The 23,209-nt window shown below is 37.9% G+C and overlaps 1 protein-coding gene across 1 annotated transcript; it reads right to left on the bottom strand.

The window, feature by feature from the left end:
* Positions 1–1,564: 1,564 nt before the first annotated feature.
* On the bottom strand, positions 1,565–10,880 carry cops2 (COP9 signalosome subunit 2). Its single transcript, XM_084746927.1, has 13 exons — positions 10,723–10,880; positions 10,113–10,226; positions 9,924–10,001; positions 8,036–8,161; positions 7,840–7,929; positions 7,668–7,745; positions 7,358–7,532; positions 7,078–7,256; positions 6,785–6,837; positions 5,092–5,189; positions 4,909–4,991; positions 3,602–3,660; positions 1,565–2,087 (listed from the first exon to the last, which is right to left on the bottom strand). The coding sequence occupies exons 1-13, from the start codon at positions 10,774–10,776 to the stop codon at positions 1,943–1,945; spliced, it is 1,332 nt and encodes a 443-aa protein (XP_084603053.1). The 5' UTR covers positions 10,777–10,880; the 3' UTR covers positions 1,565–1,942.
* Between the last annotated feature and the right edge of the window lie 12,329 nt (positions 10,881–23,209).

The following is a 23,209-nucleotide window of genomic DNA, read 5'->3' as shown; positions in this document are numbered from 1 at the left end:
TTTGAGTATGCATTGTACCAGGGCGTTTCCAAACTTTTTCATGTCAAGGATCCCCACAACACATGCATATTAGACGAAGGAGCCCCAGTTTGAGAGGATTTTACATTTAGGAATCCCCTCTGACTTGACTGCAACTAGCATTTATTTTCCAAATTAATCGATCAATTCTTGTCAGTTTCCCAGAGCCAAAAGTAATATCTTCAAATTGCTTCTTTTGTCCAACCAACAGTCCAAAACCCAAAGAATCTTCATAATTAATGTAATAATTAACAAAGTAAACCAGAAAATGCTCATATTCTAGAAGCTGGAATCAGCAAATGTTGGACATGGTTACTTGAAAAAATACTTAAACAATTAACAGATTATCAAAATAGCTGGCAACATATTTTCCTTCAATCAACCAATTGATTAATCTATTAAATTGTTGGAGCTTGACTGTGTAATTTATGTAGATATTTTTAAAATCATGATTCAGTACTGAGCAGGCCTACAGTTTAAATTGAAGGAGTGGAAAGTGATTCTGGAGAAAGATGGTTGATTGCTGAGGTTGTCATATACTTTAAAAGTTTTGGGAATAGATGAGAGCAGTCACATGTCACGTCCCACAACCACACTCCTCTTTGGCTGAAAACAAGCACTGCAAAAGTGACCAGTCAGCATTTGTGCCACTGGACAACACTTAATCACAGGTTAATTAACGATGTTAGTGAGTAAATGGTGTGTGCTGATTGTGTCTGTAGATCAAAGTGAATCTGTAAAGAGTCTTAGTGATGAACTACAGTTTTTACTGTGGAAAAAAACCTTAATTTAGAATGGAGTTTGGTTAAATGGTACCAAAACAGCAAAATAAAGTGTCTTCACAAAATATTGACCATCAATCAAATTAATGTGGGTTTTTTTCAGCCAAAAAGGGTTGAGGATATACCGCAAGAGCAAAGTACCCAGATCAGTTGCTCTCATCCACGAGATTCAACAATTAACCACCTTACGGACCCCTGGCTGCCAAAAATCTTCTGCCAGAAGCCTCCCTTCATTAACTAGAATTAAAGGCTGCAAACAGCCAATAAGAAGAGAAGTCACACTTTCTCTCAGATCATTTGAAATACATTGGGTTTAAAAGGTTATGGAAATTTTGTCCAGTGACCCCAAAAATAAACTGCCTACCCCAACTTTAATACCAAAACCTTTCATCTGTGTTTTTGTAGCCAATAAGGCAAAACAGTCCAATGAAGACCATGACAAACGCAGCAGCAGGCTCAGGTTTGGAAAGGTCATCAGGACAACTGACCTGAACAACACAGGAGTTTGAGTAATTTAGACTCAAGATCTGGAGAAAAAGAAACACCTTTGATTGAATCCCTGCTATTGATAATGCATTAAAGATGAATGGTTCAAAAGTAACTAATACTTTGAGTAGCTTTCGAGAGGAGTATTGTTTTTAACACCATTCGTTTTATTTGAGTTGAGTAACATTACAATAATGTAACAGTACGTGAGTACAGATTTTAAGTACTCTGTCCACCACTGGTTAAACCCTTGTCTCTATTCAAAGGCAGCCGAATCCTTTTAGTGCTGAGAGAAATCAGTTTATTACCAACAGGCAACAGTATACATTAAAATACTGTGTACAAGTTTTCATACACATTTGGACTTTTTGTTTTTAAACAACTGAAGCATTTTGTGTGTTTGCACATGGAAGGATCTGCCAATCAGGAACATGAAAAACAAAAATAAGTGTCAGTGATTCCCTCTCATCACCACAAAACAACACACTTTTGAACACGTTCTTGGGGGTTCCTGGAGTCTTCTTGAAATTGGTGGCATTCTCAAAACCTGTGCTGTGCATCTTGTCTCAGAGGATATACTTGAAGAAGCACAGTAGCATACTTTATGGATGTATTAAAACATGCCATTTTCCTTGTCTCTTGATTTTTACATGCCATCATGTGAGTTTGCTAACAATGGCTTGGTTGAGCGTGTTCAGCTGATTTGTCCATTTGTCTAAAGCTGTGTAGCGAGCCCCTCCTCTCTTCTGGTAGTCCAGTTCTAGTAGCTGGTTGACTTGGTCAATTCGGCCGTGGATTGTGCTGAGAGACAAAAGGGAAAAAAGAGTAAGCAGAGAAGCCACACGATGCAAAATAAAAATAATTCACATCTGGGTAGGGCTGCATGATTATGACAAAAATCATAACCAGGACTATTTTGATTTATACTGAGAATCAATTAATAAACACAGTTAGTAAATGATTTGACAACATAATTTGTTTATTGGAGTTTTTAATACAATGACTTCAAACTTTCAATATAACTGAACTAAAAAACAAGAACTAAATGAAAATAAATAAAGTGAAAAATTTATAAATAAATATAACAAACTCATCTCCCTCTCTGCTTAAAACCATTGACAATTATGTGGAGTAAGTTCGTAATTTGACACAAACAGCAGGGAACAAGTAACTCAACAGCGTCCTATCCTGCCGTGCCGACCGACTTAACTTAAATTCAATCGATGCCAGTTGAAACCGAAATTTGCTGGAAAGGATGGGTGCACTGTATTTACAACACAAGACAAAAAGCAACACACCCCCGCAGCACGTGGCACAATAACTATTTTATTTTGGTTTTCTTGTTTTAATAATCACGAGAAGCTAAAATCGTCACTGAAACTGAAATCCAATAAATCACCCAGCCCTAAATATGGGATATCTCAAATTGGGATGGTCGATACCACGTTTCAAATTTGATATGATACTGATACCTTTTGTTACAATTAGGTACCAATATTCCAGTACTGATGATGATTATTTCTTAAATGGATATGTGATTTTTCAATATAATGGTGATTTTTAGAAGGGGGGAAAAAAAGTTCACATGACACATTACAGCCATTAAAAACAAACTCATTATAAAATATGAGCAAAATGAAATAAAATGTTTGACCTTGTAATGTAAAGTTAGTGTAGTCTATTTTACAGAAATACTAGAATAAAAAGATAAAATAATTATCTTCCTGTTTCTGTTCACCTTCCTTTTAGTTTGAGTAGAGCCCAAACAACAATCAGCTGACAATCAACATTTTGTATATTTGATCTTTTCCCTTTTTTATTGTTAAACTGTAAAATATTCTGCCTCTATTAAATATCTTAGCAAAAAATGTTTATGGATCTATTCTATAGTCTGCATATTATATTCTGCATAAGGAATACTGTCCAATATCTGATTGTTTTATTTCATTGTATTGGTATTCCTTGTAAAAAAATTTGCTGGGCCCTAGTTTAAAATTGGTGGTACTTTCTTATCGCAAATAGTGCATCTTGTTCTATTTTTATCTACAGGTGAAAAGCAAGACAGCACCAGGTCACGTTCCCTTTCTGCCACTCTCTCACAAGTTTGAAAACCAGTAAAACCTGGGATGTGAAGCTGTAAATAGCAGCTCACTATTATAGTATGACAATAAAGCACAAGACGTAACTGAAACTGCCAAACAATAGCACCTGACTCTCTAAAAGGCATACGAATGAAAACTATGAGGAACTATTTACAGGAGGGGAGCTAGTTCTTTTCTTTAACTTCTCGGGAGACATGTGATGGAGGAACTTACTTATCCAAGATGCACTGCACCAGCAAACTCTCCACATCACACACATCGATGTTCAGCTCCTGAAACAGAAGAGACACAAATAAGATCATTCTCACATCTGTAAAGTCGCATATCGATTTAATATTAAAGGAGTCACAGACTTCAACACACTGCAGATCCCAAACAGACGTGTGCTAGATATGTTGCAAGACTTGTCATATATGTAAACTAATGGGTTGGTAAAACACCTACTATGCCTACAGTTCACAAGCATTAGTGATGAGTGTCACGTACTGAGAAATGAACCTGAGATGTGAAAATAATTACTTCCTCATGTTAATACTGTTCTTTTATCTTCTCTTCTCATGTTACTGGCATTTTAAGATACACACCAAAAATATATGACCATATTTAACAAAAAATGTCAACTTTGTAGCCCATCAATCTTTGTAACCCAATGTGCATTTAATTAGCATTAAGAGAACTCTGAGCAACTTCAAAAATAAAATGGCTGCTCAGTATGACTGCTGTGAGATGAAAAAACTTAAACACTTTGTCAGATAGAGTATCTTATGGAATTGACAGAGTCGACATCCACGCTGATGGAGGTGACATAACTCTTAGCTCTCCTTAATACTTGAATGTGTACTTTTTTGTTTAATAAAAGTAAATAAATAAATAAATAAAAATAAGTCAATTCCCCACTTGGACCAACCAGTCAAAAGAGTTTGGGTAAGCCCCTGTGTGTGACGACAGCTCGATCTGTCGGCTGTCACCTCCATCATAGAGGGGTTTTCACTTATTATCATAAAATATGGTCATGAGGATTTATAAAATGAGTTAATGTGAACCAAAAAATCAGTCACAAATAATGCTATTTAATAAAAGATTAAATCACCAGGAGGTTGGCCTTTACAAGGTTAAATTGTTTGACCTTTTAAATATATTTTCCCATTAAAAATCAAAACCCCCTGAAACTATGTTTTTGTCCAAATTCTCAAGAATGAGTGACAAGTATTTTATAAGAAAAATAATCAAATGAAAAAATCCATAGGAATGAATCTGAAATTCAGAAATACATTTTTGTTCAGTGTTTTAAGGCTTTTAATGTGTGGATTTCATATTATATGCTCATTAAAACGTTGTCTACTGCAAAACTGCAAAGCCAGATCAAATTTTCTGACATTTTGGTGCTTTTCTCCAGTTTCCAGTCTTCACTGATGTGACTGATTGGCTTTCCACACAGAGCAATTAAAATGGATATAATCTATTTAAAACAACTGACACAACGTCACTGTATAGAAGGTATTCTGACCCTGTGGACTTACCTTAGAAATGAAAGGGATGTGTATTCTCGTGTACGGTTTGATGAGTTTGATAAGTACTTGAGTTCTAATGTTCCTCAGGAGCTCTGCAACACAACATCACATGATCAGCTGAAGTTTTTCCAACACATTCATCACACACACACACTCACACGTGGACTGAAGTCACGTTCACCACTTACTCACCCTCTATGTGCTCTCTAATGAAGGGGTCATCCATTATGTTACTGTGATTTGTTTTCAAGATTTTCTCAAATTCAGTGATGTCATTGTTCTGGTAGGCGCTGGAAGGAAAACACAAGTCCATGTTGTTATACTACATACATTGTGTCTCTGTGACCCACAGAAAAACTCTCATCCTGATAGCTGTCAGACATACCAAAATATTACGCTTTCTGTAAACACTATTCTTATTACAGTTTTGGGTGTGTGTTCTTGGTTTCTTGTTCATGGAATATAAATTTCAAATATATGCATGGAACCAGAGATACACAAGACAGTGCCTGTTATTTATGTAAACATGAAGACAAAAGAGAGCAAACAAGGAAGCTGAAGACAACTAAAGGTTTGTGGAAAACAATGGCCCAGTTCCATATTTTACACAAATACTGTGAAATGTGCACTAATGTCGACGGTGCACTGTTTAGGCAACTAACATAAATGATATGAAGACCATTAATGTTGTTTATGTATAGCTGTGTATGAGGAGGAAATGACATAAGGCATCTATTAAATGCTGCTCTATTAACATACTGCACAACCATTAGATCTAGTATGGGATGAGAAGCACAGCTACAATACTGACCAAAATTTGATACAGTGAAGGGACCAAGAGAGAACTATTAGTTCAAAACATTACAGGAACTTTTTCACTCCTCGCTCTGGGTCCATTTTTAGAGTTTTTGTCATCAACAACAACATTTTCCTCACCAACTTTGGTGCAATATGAAGACGCAGGATGCAAAAGTTATTTTAAGACCCTTTTGCGACCATTATGAATGCAGACCTAAGGCTATTCCATGTCCACACTGCCAAAAAAGTAATAAGGATATGAAGGAAAAGCTGAAACTGAGAATATTGTTGGTGGACAGTGGGTCACACGGGGCTGGACTTTGGAAACTTTGTTGCTCCCAATGTAAAGAACAATATTCGGTGATGGCAGGCTTTATACAGCAGCAGAGCAGCACTAGATGATACCAACTTTTACAGAAATGAACTTATTACTTATACAAGTAGCTTCTTTTTTTTTTTTTTTAATGAGGAGACACCATGTTTGTTCACACACTACGTTATGACCCACTAGCTGGGTGTAAGCTGATAAATTCTGACAAGGCTGCATAGTTTGTATTAGTTGTTACTGGTTCCATGTTAGTTTCATTTTGTTGTTCTTACAGTGGAATCGATCATTTTTCTTCCCCCGTTAAAGTAATGTTAACTCAAGTTTTAAGTCCTTAAAACACTGATCTCTCCTCACAATGACATACTGATGGGCGTAATATAATATATAATGACATTACACAGACCATACTATCTAAGCCTATTATTTAAACAAACAAAAAAAAGGGAACCAAGGGAAGTCATTACCCAAATGATCTGTTTGCCTTCTGCACTGACTTTTGTTCTCATATAAAAATAGGTAAACCGTTTAGGTTCTACAACTGTCAACACCAATGTGGTCTCACTATTCTTGGTGCTTGTCCATTTGTGCTGCTGACTAAAAATGAGGCTGTCAAGATGGTACAGATCTCAGAATTACACTGGTGAGTAAAACGTTACAACAGATAAAAATAACTGGCCACACTAAAACAGCTCTTTGGTCCCCAGCAGCATAAAACGGAGGAAAAAACATCATGTTATTAATGCATTAATACACGCTTACCTTACTAAGTTTGTCATTGCTAGAATCTCCGGGTCATTTTTGTATGGTTTGGCCTTTGGAAAAAATATAAAGAGTTATGCCAGGCACTAAAAAGTAAATGTCATCTGATTGAGCACAAAAAACCAACATACTTTCAGCAAATCGTTCTGATTAGAGACATTCTAGCTGTGCTTTATCAAAAATTCAACTGCAAACTGCACAAACTGCCTAGTCTGTGTTTCATAGCCTTGCATACAGTACATGTCTGACTATTAAACACAGACACTTAAAACTGTGACAAACTAGTGCCATACCTCTTGGGAATCAAATGGATTTATTCCTGACTTCATCAGCATGTTGGCTAGGACCAGGTACTTCAGGCATGTCGTCCTTCTTGGGCTTCCGGACTCATCATAGTTTTTAAAGGCCTCAAAGAAGTCTGTGTGAGCTTTCTCAAACTCACCCTCTCTTAAATGCATCTTCCCACCACACTCTGGTCAGGACCAAAACCAAACATACATCATTCAGCAAACAGCCATGACAGTTCATGGTATGAGAGTGGCACTTAATATGGAGACATGTACACCATCATACCTCTGATAACTCCCATAATGAGCGGGTGAGGAATGGCAGATTTAATATGAAGTGACTGCTCATACAGGGCTTTCAATTTCTTGTTATTTTTTTGTGCTGTGTACATCTGGATCTCCAGAGCGTAGATCTCCAACAGCTGTGTGCCTTTCTTCAGGTCGTCCTCCCCATCATCTGTCTGGAGTTGTTATAAAAAGGGAATAACAACTTAGTAGATTAGATATCCAATATACATGTCTGAAAAACAAAACTTAAGATCAGATATCAGACATATCTTATGAGAAACCAAGGTAGAACTTCTGTTTTCAGTTACCTGACATGACTGGTGAAGTTGCCTAAGGATCTTTTGAAGTTTCCCATATTCTTCTCTCTCCAAGTACAGCTTCCCTAACTGCAGGCGAGGAGCAAAGAAAAAATCTAAGCAACTGTTACACTAAAAAATATAATGTAAGAGTACCTGAGATCAATGAAGAAAATCTGTATACCTTTGTGTTAGTCTTAAACCACAGTCTGTCATTTTTGGCATCTTTCAAAGCCTCCAATGTGGTTTCGTAGAACTCCTGTAGCAAATCCATCTAGAAACACAAGATGAACAATTCATAAGGACACAGATTTAAATGACCTGGTACTGCAAGCTCCAAGGTCACAGCATATGTCACTGCGAACACTGTCTATCCATACCTGTTTGGAGGTAGAGATGTAGTCCAGGATGGAGTTGATGGACTTCTCTGAGTAGTTCCTGGTGACAGCACTTCTGATGTATGTGAGGAGCTGCTTGTACCTGTTCATCATCTCTGGAAAGTTGGTCTATATGACAGATAGCAAAAAAAAAACAAACTCAAAAATTCATGTCTGTCACGTGCAGAGCTGCGCAATTTGGTTAAAAAAAAAAGTCATAAAGCCATTATTCTGACCCAAATTGTGACTGAAATATGCAATACAATTAGTGGAAATTATCTGCTATTACCAGTTTTGCATTACAATATTACAATATTCATATTCACTGAAAAAAGGGGGAAAAAAACTAATAAAAAACTAAAAAACTATTAATATCATGATGATATGATATTCATTGAGGTCTATACCAAACAAACATGTTTTCTTTCATCTGGAGAAAAAGATTTTTAGGCCAGGTCATTCAGAACTTCAGTACCTCATTATAATGTTGTTTCCTCATACATTTTTTCTTTTTCAAAAAACTGCGCTTTGGTTCTGTGATTTGGATATTGCACTTCCCCATATAGCGATATTATTACAATGTGATTAATTGTGCGGCCCCCGTCACTAGCTAAAGAAAAAGGGTAATTTAATTAATATTTTCATGTGTTTTATTGTCAAGCCCTATCTCCTTTTCCCTGGTAACACCTAAGGGTTTGACTAATACTTGGAACAATCATCATTGTGCCAAGGTTTCTTGTGCAATAGTAACACTGTTCACTACTCCAGTAAATACGAACCTTAGATATGACCTGGCAATGGAAGATATTTCTAGTCCACTCAGCTCACAGAGCCATTTGGCTCAGAAAGCGAATGTTATGCTAGCAAGATTCCAAATCAGTAACACTGCGTACAGTTGTCAAACAGTAAATGCAATTTGACAGCAGCAGCTGAATTGTGAATGGGATGTGGAACGATCGCGTATGTGATAGGAAGCATCACTAAGTTCCAAGTAGCAGTGTACTTCTTGTAGTTTGCGTGTTATAGTCACCATCCTGTGATGATGAGATAATAGCACTTAATTATTTTGGTCCTTGTTCTGTTTCTCCCTTTTCTTTTCAGTTTCTCTTTTTTCAGCTGCAGTCAGTAAAGCTGTCATAGTTGCCACATAGGTTAAAAGAAATGCTTTAGTGAGTCATAGCTATAATTAGATTTTAGCTTATTAAAGTGACAATTTAAAATAAAAATTCAGTCATTATCTACCGCCCTCATGCTAACTGAAGGTCTGGTTTAGTTTTTTAGTCCACAAAACACTGCTAGAGTTTCACAGGAAAATGCTGGAACAGAATCTCCAAAACAATGTAAGTGAATCGTGACCAGTTTTCAAAGCCAAGTCAAGGATCTACAGTGAAGACTTAGGCCAAAAACATGGTGTAAATGACATATTTTGAGTCAACTTGGCATGATGGGGCTTTAGGAGACTTGGATTACACCAGACAAGCAGTATGGAGGCATTTTGTGTGGTTAAACTGGTGACCATTCACTTCAATTGTTTTGCAATTCTGCAATGCTGTTTTCCTGTGAAACTCCAGCAGTGTTTTATGGACTATAAAAATAAAACCTGACCATCAGTTGGCATGAGGATGAACAGATAATGACTGGATTTTCATTTTTTGAGTGAACTACCCCTTTAACATGTTGCAATAATTTGAAAAGGATGGCTTTGACTATGTCTCTGTTACTACGGTTACTCATTCCAGCACATTAATTTAGAAAGACAGCTTCACTGAAACCACTTACTAAGTGTCCATTATCAGGAATTAATAGACATCCTGCAACCAATCAGGACAGAGTATTCACCCAGACCATGGCATTAGTGTAAATAAATAATGGAGTGTGTTGCAGCGCTCACCAGCTTGAAGTTGATTTTGATCATCTGTTTCAGTGCTTTGAATCCCCATTCTCCTTTCTCTCCTTCTAGCTCCAGTACCTACTCGCACACAATAACACAAAAGGATGTCAGTAAACGTTGTGCTTTTAAATAACCGAGATAAGCAGACAGCTACAGAGAACAGATTATTTTTATGGAGTACCACTCCACCTTCTGGAAACTGCTAAGTGCTGCTTTGGGATCGTCCTCCTTCAAGGCTTTGGAGTTGTAGTACTGGTTCTCCAGGTCCACATTTGGCTCTGAATTACTGTCCTCTGAGTATTCCTAAGGTTAAGCATATAAACATGTCAAAGTGCAAATCACAAAATACAGATAAAATACATATAGCTATATTTGCTTTGAAAAGGCATAACAAAAACTCTTAGCTAGCTAACACACAGGTAAGGACAGTCCCAGAATATAATTCTGCAAAGAGGAGCAATGAGCTAACGTTACGTTAGCCACCGCCGTGGCTTGCTAACTAGCCGGCTGGTTTGCTTTTCTTCCCGGAAATTCTAGCGAAATTAGAGTTAATATGAACGCATATGGTTTTATATCCAGCATGGTAAAAGTTTACTGATATGAGCCAGTTGCATTGCAGCTCAAAACAACTATCGTTAGCCAGCTAGGAAGCTAACGTTTGTCAACCGCTGTCAGCTTGATATTAGCCAACGTGCTAACCAAACAGCTAACATTAGCTAGCCCGGCACTTCACTGTGAGCGCTCAGCGGACAAACGATTAAAATTTAAGCGCAAAGTGAGTAATTTCAGCTGTAAATACCAGGTCGTAATCTTCTTCATCATCACACATGAAATCGTCTTCCATATCAGACATCTTGATGATCTTCCTTGCTCCTTCTCAGAGACAGACAGTAGCCCGGCCTGTGCTGTGTTTTGCAGCGGTGGTGAGGTGGTGTGTCAGGATGGCAAGAAGCAATAACCCGCCTCAGTCCATAGATGGCGCTGTTGGATCACCTCAGACACTACAATAACATTACACTGTAAATAAGCTTTACCAGCTGCAGTCCTCTGGATGTTGTTGTTGCATGTCATGGCTGTAGTTAGATTGATTTTAAAACAATGTACTGTTATATAAGTGTAATGGTCGAAAGTAACTAAGTACACTTACTCAAGTACTGCACTGAAATACAGTTTTGAGATATTTCTCCTTGGTATTTCAGTTTGATGCACTTCTCATTCATATTTCAGGGTGAAATTCTGTACTTTTACTTCATTAAATTTATCTGACACCTGAGGGAGATAGTAGTTAATTTCCAAATATAGAATGTGCATGCAAACATACAAATATATGTTTTGTAAACATTTGTTTATAAACTATTATGCATTGCTACAGATTAAACTGAATTATGCACATGTATCAAAATGCAATAATATAATATATAAAGATATAACACTGACAGAGGCCTTTCTCCTGCATAAGTAAGTAAGTTATATGCATTTTTCTGGTAATATTTCTGTTTTTATATGTTTTATACGTTTATATATGTCTTTTACTAAGTAACCAATATGAATATGCGAATACATAATACCACTCACAATACAGCTCTGCTATGGATACAAAAGTATTTGGAAAAGCTATTTGTGTATTTTTCTTGACATTTTTTTCACTGACCTTAGGGTATTTCAACTACTGATATCGGCTGCCACAAAAACTGCAGGGAGATTAAAAGCAGTGACCAAGCAGAAGTAACCACACACACAAAAGCACACAAACACCGTTGCCACCAGAGACACATACAATGTACCCCAAGTTCATCGGGTTCATCTGAACCACTAGTGGTGTGAATGGCTTTACTAAAGCTTAGTCAAAGACAACAGGCAAAACTGCTCGACCACAAAAAGTGGTGAAGTACTCAGACCTCTTACTGAGGTTAATATACAAATTATTATCAGTAAAATGTAATTAAAGTATTAAAAGTAAAAGTATTTTATTTTATATATTGTATATGTTTATATTACTACTATTGAGTCATTAACAGGTAAGCAGTATCTAATATCATTAATCTGCTACTTGTGTAAGCATTTTTAAAATACAATTATTCTGTTTTGCATGAAAAATCTTAATGCAGTTATCCAACTTGTAGTTCTATCTGTCAGTACAGCACTTCCCCTCTGAGACAATGAAACATAACAAGTTAAAGCGGTATTTCAAAGCTGTACTCATATGCAGCACAAGGCTAAATATACTTTGTTAAACTGACGGAAAAGAACTTTCATGTTCGTATTTTGTTGATTTTGGACAAAAGCCGTGTTGTTTCCACTACAACAATCACAAAATATAACATAAAAAATAAAATTATCTAAAGTAAAATCTCCTCCTGCTTTATTTGAACTTGCTCATGTAGTATTCACTGTAACTCTGCCTGGGAAAATGTAAACACAGGCTCTTCCAAGCTATATGTCTTGGCAAGCAATAACAATAATTACACAGAAGGTACAAGGTAGATTTATTTATCATTATATAACACAAGGTTGTATAACAAGATTAAGCTGTAGAACCCTATTTCCCCACTAACAAAAAACATATACTGTAGAAATAGCCGATAAGAACATATAGAAACATATAGAAAATGCTGACAAGATCATATAGAAACACAGCAATAGAAATCACTGAGAAGAATGTATAAAAACATACAGAAATAGGTAATAAGACCTTACTGCAGAAAAACTGCAATTGCCAAGAACATATAGAAACATATAGAAATTGTCAGTAAGAACCTATACAAACATATGGAAATAGCTAATAAGTAGTTATAGAAACAGAATCAGTCAATAAGAATAGAAACATTCAAAAATAGCCACTTAGAACATTAAAGAAACGCACAGGAAATGCAAATAAGAACATATAGAGAAATATAGACATCTCCACAAAGAACATACAGAATGAAACAGTCAATATGAACTTATAGAAACATATAAAAATGACAAATAAGAACATGTTGACACATATGGAAACAGTCAATAAGAACTTATAGAAACATATAAAAATAGCCAATAAGAACATGCTGAATATAGAAACAATCAATAAGAACATATAGGAACATAAATAAATAGCCAACGAGAACATATAGAATTATCCAGTCTTCTCACTGATGCTCTTGTTTGCTTGTGTAGGTCATACGGAGGCATCAGTGTTACATTGAGACGGTTTTATAAGCAGTAAGAAACTCCTTGTAGTCCGTTTAATTTCCACCACTGCAAATACCCCATGAACTGTAGTTGTGCGTGTCAGATTTCAGTCGGCCCCGTGAATCAGGTTCATGTCAAAAGGATTTCGTGACTGTTCTCTCAACAGGCTTGGCTGCCACACAGAGAGACCACTGGCAGCATCACATCCCTCTCTGGCCCCTGCGCCTCACTCCGGGGGTCATTCCACATTGAACCCTGTGAAAGATTTCATTACTGAAGAAATTACGTTCCTGTTCCCGAAAATTTACGCAATCAGCCCGCGTGTCATCAAGTTATGTGTCATAAGTTTATTTCAAAAAAGTGATGAGTGTGGGTGAAAAACTCAAGTCCATCATCCTACGCAGTCAGTTTGGCCATAATATTTACAATATCCAGACATGATTCACCAGCACCAATACTGGAGGGAAGAATGTACTCACAGACTGAGTTATAACTTTGAAACCATTAAAAATGTCCAGGGTAATATTACTTGTTCTAGTGTGTGTGTACAAATGTGTCATAGACGGTGAACTTTCCTCAGCCATATTATTTTTCATGTGTGCACTGACAGAGTTATTAGAGCTCTTACATAAAGCCGTGCTGCGGCTGTCTGCTGGTTTCACATGGAAACCAAAATATTCCAATTACTCTGCATCAATACCAGTGGGCTGGTGACCTGTGTGTGCGCACACACTGCAGTGAGATGATACAGTATGTGGTGCACTGGGCATGAGCATCATATCCTGATATGGTTTTGATTTTAACTCCTGTAAATGGTTTCAGGACTACGTCTACATCATTTTGTCAAAGGGTGTGCCACAAAGTTCAATTTTGGGTCTGGTCTTGTTCACAATTTATACCAACAATATCACATCCTTTATAACTAATTGTAGCTCCCATCTGTATGCGGTGTAATAAAGTGCAATGTGCACTCTGTAATTTAGAAGTATTCATGAATACAAACAAGACCAAATACATGTTATTCTTCAGAGATACTGTCAATAATGGTTTACATATCACAACTTTAAACACACAATATTGAGAGGGTATCAGAAAACACATATCTTGGTATAAAAAAAAATTACATTTAACGTTTACATCACACAGTTGTTAATAAGTTAAGACACAAAAATGGATATTTATCCAGACACAGAGTTAGCTTTCCCATCTCTAGCAGGAAACAGATTATTGTAACAGTCTTCATGTCTATCGTAGACTACATGCCTCTGCCTTCAAAACACAACACTCAGTTTATCACTCCATCCTAAGATTTGTTACCAGTGACAGTTATTCTACACATTATTGCATCCTGCACGAAAAAGTTGGATGGACATCTTTAATAGATAAAATGGTTTCTTGTCATTTTTAAGGCAGTAATGAGAATTTTACCATCATATATCACTTAGATATTACATTGGTCCAACAGTCCCCCGTGCAAATACTAATCTTGGAAAAACTTTTAGTAAAAAGCTTTTAGTTTTTGTGCTGCTCACACCTGGACCACTTTATAAAACACATTAAAAGTGAACACACTTGTACCCATAGGTCATATGTTCTGTTGTCTGTTGTTTGTGCTGTTAATTGTTTTGTTTTCTTTTCTTGTTGTATTTATTCTGTTCTAAATGCACTCTTGACATCATTATAAATGGCGATTGCTTTATGATTTGTTGAGGTTAAATAAAGGTCAAATGAATGATATGAGACTAGACACCTTCTTAGATTGTTATATTGTTATATGACATAAGTATTGTCTTTTCCTGGTCCACATGAAACAGAAAACAGAGTGCTATTTGTTCTCACATATTTATGTGTTTCCTGTTAAAACAGTTAGGGAGGAACTTCCCCCACAGCCATGCAGCTACAGAGGTCCATTAAGCAAGCTGACTCTTCCTGGACTGGGAGTTCCCAGTGACCACGGCGAGAATGGGACCAAAGACAGCCTCAGACACCGACAAGGGTTTGACAACAGGGAATACAAAACAAAAGTGTCTTGCTGAGTTTGTCTCCTGGCACCTTGGTGGCTAGTCAGCACTTAGCAGTTAGCTACTTTAGCAACAAGTAAACCTATCTTTCCATCAGGAGACTCTGTAAACAACCTTGATATTGTATTACCCGTTAGTCTGGTTCCAGTCCTGCTGTGTTCACTGGGAGGCTGCCCACCAGTTTCTGTTGCCTGCTAACGGCAGCTAAGTTAGCCAGAAACTCTGACTCATTGAAGCTGTACTGTCGGAGGACATCAGAGGGAAAAACAAGAAGCACTTCCTCATTAAAATATGACCCAGTTCCACCTGATGCAGTCATTAAGTTATGTTTTTACACAGTAATATTAATTAGTAGGCATGGCTCCAGCCCATTGCATGCGTCATGTAGCTAATTAGTTGTTCAAGTAGTCCACTGTAAAACGCCTGGAGCATAGTCTTCTGTCACAGATACCAAAGTGAATTAATTCAGGCCTGTATGTACAAGCCCAGCAGGCCCGTAACCAGAGTATTTTGGGGAAACAACAAGGTTTGAGGTGGCAAACATCTTGTAAAACACACCAATGTACCATACTGTTGCTAGCTAGCTAACTAAGCTTTTGCTTTGCACCACTAAAAGTTGAAGACTGAGTGACAGGTGGATGTCATGTCATTATTGGGTGAAATAGTTTGGTTCCAGCTCACGTAAGCATGCATCATATTTTGTTTTGTTTCAATTTTGCGTAATTTTGATAGAAGAAAACAAAGGGAATATCCATATCAAGGTATTTGGTCAAAAATATTGTGATATTTGATTTTGTCCATATCTCCCAGCCCAAATGTGCACACCCATCTGTTGCATGCGTGAGATGCATCATTTTAGTAGAAGTGGTGTGTGTGTAGTGTCTGTCAGCATTTCATTAATTGCACTTGGTTTGCAACACAATGACTTAATGAATGAGCAACGTATCTCTGCTGGAATCAACAACTCCAGAATGGCTGAGACAAAAGACACATGGGTGATAATACACCCTAATATGTCATCACAACGCCCACACGACCTCTTCAAATTATATGGCAGGAGGCTTCTTCACATACCTGAAATACACCGTTATTGCCACAGACCAACTGATCTGTCAACACAACGAAAATCTCCAAAGAGTGGATTTCCCAGCTGTGGTGGGAAAATGCTGCTGAAGACGCACTTGAAGGGCAAAGGAGGACCCTCCCGGCCCGAGCGTAATACAACTTTATCTCAGGCACCAACACAGTGCCAAAGACGTTTATTTATCTGACTGAGTCAGGGGGATGGTGTGATAAACACAAGTTCATCATGTTTAACCTTGCCATGTAAACCTACTAACCTTATTTAGAGATCCAAACGTGTGGTATTAAGCCTTATAAACACCTCTGAGCAGCCCTTGTCCTTTCAGATAATCTTTGATGATTCATTTGATAAAAATAGTACATTGATATTATTCCTTTGGCGTCAATGTATACACTGGGTTTTATAAGCCGTTTAATTTTTGGTTGCCAAAAACTGTTTTATGCAGAACCTAATAACCCTAATAGAGTTAATATAATCTAATTTCTGACAGTTCCTTAAACATGAGACAAGAGTCTTTAATATATCTCCAGCATGGCACCTAACAGCACAAGCCTGTGTACCTCTCTCAGCAGGCTGCCTGCTTGTATACTCTACACAAACGGCTCTCACCACTAAAGTGCTCACACAAAGGTGCTAAACGTCACTGCGGTGCTGCCAACTCCCTGGTAGGTCATTACTCATACATGCACGCAGTCGCACACATATTCATATTGTGTATACAGTATGTGTGTATACATATGTGGTCTAATATACACACCTGCTTAATCATGCGTGCCTCTGCAAGCACACACTGTTAAATGGTCTAAGAACCAGCACAGTTGCCAGCATGGTACAACCTACCCTGAGGTCATCAGAGCTGCTCTCACTTCTCAACTTGTGCAAGATGCGTGACAAGCCAGTTTGTTATTCTCTTTTTATTTTTTTTGTTGCTGTTTTCATTTTTACAAGGTATGTAGAAGCGTGTCTCAATTTTATGCAACAACTTCCATCAACTGGGGCTGTTATTACAGATGAAATCCAACTTCCAAGAGCTGAAACAGCCACGGCAGCCAAGTCCACACGCACCCCCTCTGCATCACACGCTAGCATGCCGTGGTATGTGTGCAGTATGCGGGCTGGAGTTTCAGGGTGTTGGGGTATCCAGGGAGTTTGCGTGTAATACGAATGTATGGAAGATGGAAAATAAATCATTTAAGTCAGGATTTTCATCATAATTTGTGTAGGCTCATGGACACTCAAGACAATACAGTGCCCACATCAGAGAGATGAGGGAAACAGGGTTTGGTTGGGTGATTTTAGGCAAAATTAAGCTTGACAGGACTGATCTGGGATGAGTTCATTTGAACCACTGCATGGTTGTTTGGGTTTAGGAATCAGCTTAGATAGAATAAATATGAAACCCTCCAAATTAAAAGTAATATTTCAACATTTTGGGAACAAATACAAATTTACTTTCTCAGCAAGAGTCAGATAAGAAGTTGGATACTACTCACAAGCTACTGCCAGCGGTCGGTTAGCTTCACTTAGCATAAAGACTGGAAGCAGGAGGAAACAGCCAGCCTGGCTCTGACCAAAGGTTAACAAAATCCAGCACATCTATAGCTCAATTGATATGATAATATACATATAATTAACATGCTGTATCATTAGACAGTATAATAAATAGTGGACAGAGCGTGCATGATGATGCTCACAGTGTAGTGGCTCTGGTTGTCTCAGCTAACTCCAGGAGTGAGCGGAGCTGAGGTGGCTGCATGAAGTGGCTATCTGACAGCTAGTGAAGGCATTCACCTGTCATGCAAAGTGAGCATGCTCTCAATTAACTTTAAGCCTTAATATAATTTAAGCAAGTGAGTTATATAAAAACTTAGCCCCAACTGAAGTTGTCATGAAAGGGAAAATTAACTATAAGCCAAAACAGTTTTTTGTATTAGGCTGTAAACATGTTTATTTCTGCTGTCAAGTTGGACATTTTGAAATGGGAGTTTTTGGGGATTGACTTTGTTATGTGTTTAGTGGTTAAAGGACTAGTGTGTAGGATTTAGTGGCATCTGGCGGTGAGCTTGCGGACTGCAAGCAGCTTGTCTCACCTTCACCTTCCAAGCATGTGAACATGTTATGTTTAATGTTAGATACACATACAGACACAGACGCACAGACACAGTGTCACCATGTTTGTTGATGTCAGAAACTTTTGTCTTATCTCTTCTTTTTTGGGGTAACTTTTTACTCTGAGTGGCGCCCTCTAGTGGATGCATTGCTTCAGATCCATGCCAATGTAAAAGACGCATGGAACAGATGAACCTACTTTTGTATGTAAAGGGGGCATAAATGAGCTTTAAGAGAAATGATGGTGGCCTTAAGACTAGTGAAAAACCACAAAAGGCCATCTACCCTCTGTAGATATAAACAGCTTATTCTAAGTAAAAAAAGAACACAATGATTCTTATTGTCAGGTGACTATACACTAATGAAAACATATTTATGAATATTATATCCCATTTAATCCATACTTTGCTAATACATCTCTCTAAATCTTACACAGTGGTTGTGGTGATTTATGCAAAAAACTGAAGTGTAAAATCAACACAGTTTTATGTGGAGGTTTTACACAGTAACTGTGACAACAAGATTCCAGGAGGTGGCTGCAAATAAAAGTGTGTTTCTTCTAAGGATGACTGCACAGCCAGCATTCATAAAAAAAAAAAAAAAAAAACCCAAAAAACAAATGTGAAGTCAGGCATATCTGTGGTTTCTGCCAACTAAAATTCTTTAAACTTTTTGAATTGCAGAGCAATTCTCCCTACACAGTTATAGAGTTAATGATATTACTTGTTCGAGTACAAGGGAAGCTGGCAAGAATTCATTGTTGTTTCATAACTAAAAACATGTCATGAGGTCCAGCCAGCAAAAGCTCTCCCTGCAGTGCAGAGAACCAACACACCCACTCTCACCCACACTTGTTGATGTGACTTCCCCCCCGACAAGGGGATGGCAGGCTAACAGCTCTGAGCTGCCCTGTTTTCATTATTCTTTCACAGATTAAAATAAAAACAGATGCAGCAAAAAAGCAAGTCCATCTTTTACGTCAGGTCCAGGATGCAGAGTGAATGACGGGATTCTGTGAAATACCCATCGTCTCTCCTGCCGTTTCCTTTCTCTCCCTCTCCTCTTGCTTCATGTCCTCTCCCTGTCTCTTGGCACACTCATCCCTGTGAGTTTGGTTTAGAAAATTAAACCAGGAGACAGGGTATATTTAGACGCCCTTACATATTTCAAATGCCAAGGCTGAAGCTATGGGATTGGTGGTTTCCAACTTCATGTTCATGCAAATGCAACAGGACCATGTCCAGCACCAGACTGACAGAAGGAGTGCGACCCTTTAGATGCTTTCATTAACATGAGACAGTGTCAAATTCTTCGGCAGACAGGATGCTGGTTTAGTTCACAGCGATGAACTCGCCTTCTGTTGTCACGGTGCTGACCTGTCAGAGTAAGCAGAGTGATTTATGCCCTGAGCTGACAGCCAAGCTCAGAGGAGTCACAGCTGTGAAAGTGCTTGTCAGACGTGGAGTAATAAAACCTCCACTTGTGCATAACTCTGCTCCCGTTGAAAGGCCTGCATGTGTCTTCAGCTTCCACATACTGTAAATATAGATCAAATACCTTACCTATTTCTGGAAGCCTGGATAGATACCTACTATCTATCTATCTTCAGAGTCTCTCTCTCACGCAAATTTCATCTTGTAGTTTAATTTTATGCCTATTAAGGTATTTGTCATTTCCTTCTGGTTTGCAGCTGTCATGGCTTTATTGTGCCATCTGTCCAAACTGTGACTCACCGGAAAGGATGATGACAACAGGCTTGGGAAGACAGCCAAAAATACTGTAGGTGCAACAACTGCACAAGTTCTTTGTTGTGAAGAACCTTGCTAAATTTTATTTGCTAAAAAACTACAATAACTAGAGGAGTGCGGATCTTCCCCAGGCAATCTGAAAAGAATATCTGGATGTAACTCCTTTCTAATCACCAAGATTCTGATTAGTAACTGTTATATAATATGTAGTATATGTAATATGTTACAATTACATATATTTTGTAATTTAAAGCATTAATATCTAACATTTCCACATTAAAATGTCTAAAAATACCTGACATATGTTATATATTTTGTTGAGTTGTGTAGTTACTTTATCCCAAATGTTTCACAATGGTCAAACCTGGACAAATCTATAATTTATTCAAGGTAATGGTGCGTTTCCTTGCTAGCTGCTGAATGCTATAACTTCCACGATACACATGGGATACGTCAGTCACATCAGAGAGTGAGGATGGAAGTCAGCAAATGTGACTAAACGTAACTTAAACAAAACTTAAATATTACCTTGTCCATGAACATGATTTCTGCCACAGCCACGTCAGATAGATTTTCATCATGGTTGTTTAACAGTGAAGATAACAATTCCCATGAACCCACACTACTTGGTTTCAATGTGAGAGAGACTCCTAGCAGTAGAACTTGCATATTGTGCAATTAAACCTACTACAAGGATTTTCTTTAGAGGCCCTTACAGGCAAAGGCAGTAGGGTTTCCACCATTTAATCATAAAATATAACATAAAAAATCTAATTATCTAAGTAAAAATCTCCTCCTGCTTCCTTATAATTGGCTAACAAGTTACTTTAACTTTGCTTTGAAAAATGTAAACACAGGCTAATTTTTCCTGATTTCAAACAACATCTGACCTGATAGGAGGCATTAAGAACAACTACACAGAAATAGCTGATCTTGCTGATATAGGTCATATAGAAGAGGCATCAGTATTAACTTGAGACATTTCATAAACAGTTAAAAACTCTTGGTAGTATGTTTAAAAAACATATAACTAATTATTCTCCAACACTTCTAGTAGGTTAGCCTTGTTCTAGCACAGCAGTTGTTGATGACTTGCCGTCCCTACCGGACAGTTAAGAGGAGTGAAGAGTCAGCAGTCGGCATAAGTAATATTAAGTTTTATATGGGTTTTTCAAGGTTTCTCAAAAATTGTGAATCACTGCAACCACAAGAGGTCCCTGAGGATAGAGTCATAAATGTGCACAAAAAATTTTAGGCTGATGGGTCCAGTGGCATGCAAGATTAGCTGCAGACAGTCTTACAAGTTTTACAGTAGTTTTTTGAAGCTTAGTAAAGAAAATGATGCAGTTGTAACCCATATGCTTTAGACACTGATGGTTATTTATTGTATACTTCCATTATGTTAGTGATAAATTATGTTTTGTCAATTTCAGCATAGTTCTGATTGTGCCTGGCTCGCTGTAATAGAACCAGACAGATAAAATGGTTAGTGGATACTGGCCTCTCGCAGCTATATCAGCAGATACGTTGCCTAATATGAACCATTACGAAAACACTAATAAACTCCCTTATATCAGAACTGGACCCAAAAATACAGTATCAGTCATGCCTTCCTCTGTAATCTGTTGTATTTCAGTTAATCCTTTCACATTGTGGGATAAATACTGTAAATAAGACACTAATACTAGCAGCAATATTAATATAACCACAACAAATTCCTTGTATGTGAAAACCTACTAGGCAATAAACCCTGATTCTGATTCTGGTCTCCCAGTGCGCTACTGAATATCAATACATGTTTGGATTAAGATCAGTGAGTAATTACATCTATGTGATCCACCACTTAATGTCAGTGAAATCCAGTTTAGCTGTTGCAGAGATCCCCAGACATAATATTTATCCTGGATTCAACCTGTTTTGCAATAGATGATGCAACCTTTTCTTGAAGAACATTGTACATAAACCTTTATGGGCCTTTCAAGCTGAAAGAGAACAAAGGATCTTGTTGACAAGAGTTTTCTTTTTGGAGCAGAGCCAAAGCTCATTGTTGCATGCAGTAACATTGCAAAAACAGGGATATTATAGTGACTGTCTGAATGTACATTGGTATATATAGCAGAGAGGCTGTTGGAGGCGTGCGTGTCTGTCCTGTTGTCTCTCCAGCGGGCTCTTATGTCTGATGCTAAAATCTCTGAACATCCCCCAGATCAAATAAAAGCCCTCACATTCATCCATTAGGATCTACTTTGTTTATTCCTCTTCTAGTGAGTCGCCCATATTGTGAGCTGAGACTGGTGGTCTACAACCGGGGAGGCATGTGAGATTTTCCACAGTCAGTCACAAATAGTAACTTTCCATTGCACAGGGTCCTTGTTGAGAGATTACTTTGATGTACCTTATCTGTCGGTGAGTGCCCTCAACGTTAAATGGCAACAAATTACAGTTCTTGGGAAGGCAGAGGGCATTTAAGTGGAAGGAAAACGTCTTCATCCTGGTGTGGACTGATGGCCATTCATTGGCTCAAGCCTTGTTTATGTTTGAGGCAGCTAGTGTCCATGTATATGAATGTCTGACTGCTTGTTGTTGCACACATGTGTTGGTTGGTGGATGTAAGTTGTGTCTGGCCCTGTTGCACAACCTCCCCAGAGACGGATGATCCACTGTGATCTTCCATTTCCCACACTTGATGAAATCGCTGCTCGTACAAGATAAGGGGCTGCTGCTGAGGTGACACGCATATCTGTTATCATTCTGGGCCACTGCTGTGAGTTAAAAGGAAAATTCACCACTTTTTATATGGATGGAAGGCCATGCAGTGTTGATAGTAAATGTAGTCAATGTAGTAGTATTCCAATAAACTCCTCAGTGTGTCCTACACTGACAAAGAAAGCTCTCCCACTGCAAAATCTGTTGTTCTTTCTGCATCCAGTGGTGTCACAGTGATGTTTTCGGTGTAAAGGAAGAGCTACAGGCTAATGGTATGTTCAGACTACCAGTAACAAAGCATCATGCTAAAAGTCATTTTCAGTGTAAGCTGGTGACATGGATCAAAGTTGAACCGGCCTCAGCTTTCCTCCGGGCTTAATCCTGATCCCTGACATTAATAATTGTGTTAATATTTTGTGAAAGCATCGATAGTTATCCTGACAATATTAT

This window comes from Lutjanus erythropterus, chromosome 1, assembly GCF_056507025.1.
Source record: "Lutjanus erythropterus isolate fLutEry1 chromosome 1, fLutEry1.hap2, whole genome shotgun sequence".
Lineage (NCBI taxonomy): Eukaryota > Metazoa > Chordata > Actinopteri > Lutjaniformes > Lutjanidae > Lutjanus > Lutjanus erythropterus.
Note: the sequence above shows the minus strand (reverse complement) of the source record. Positions and strands in the feature narration are given on the sequence as shown.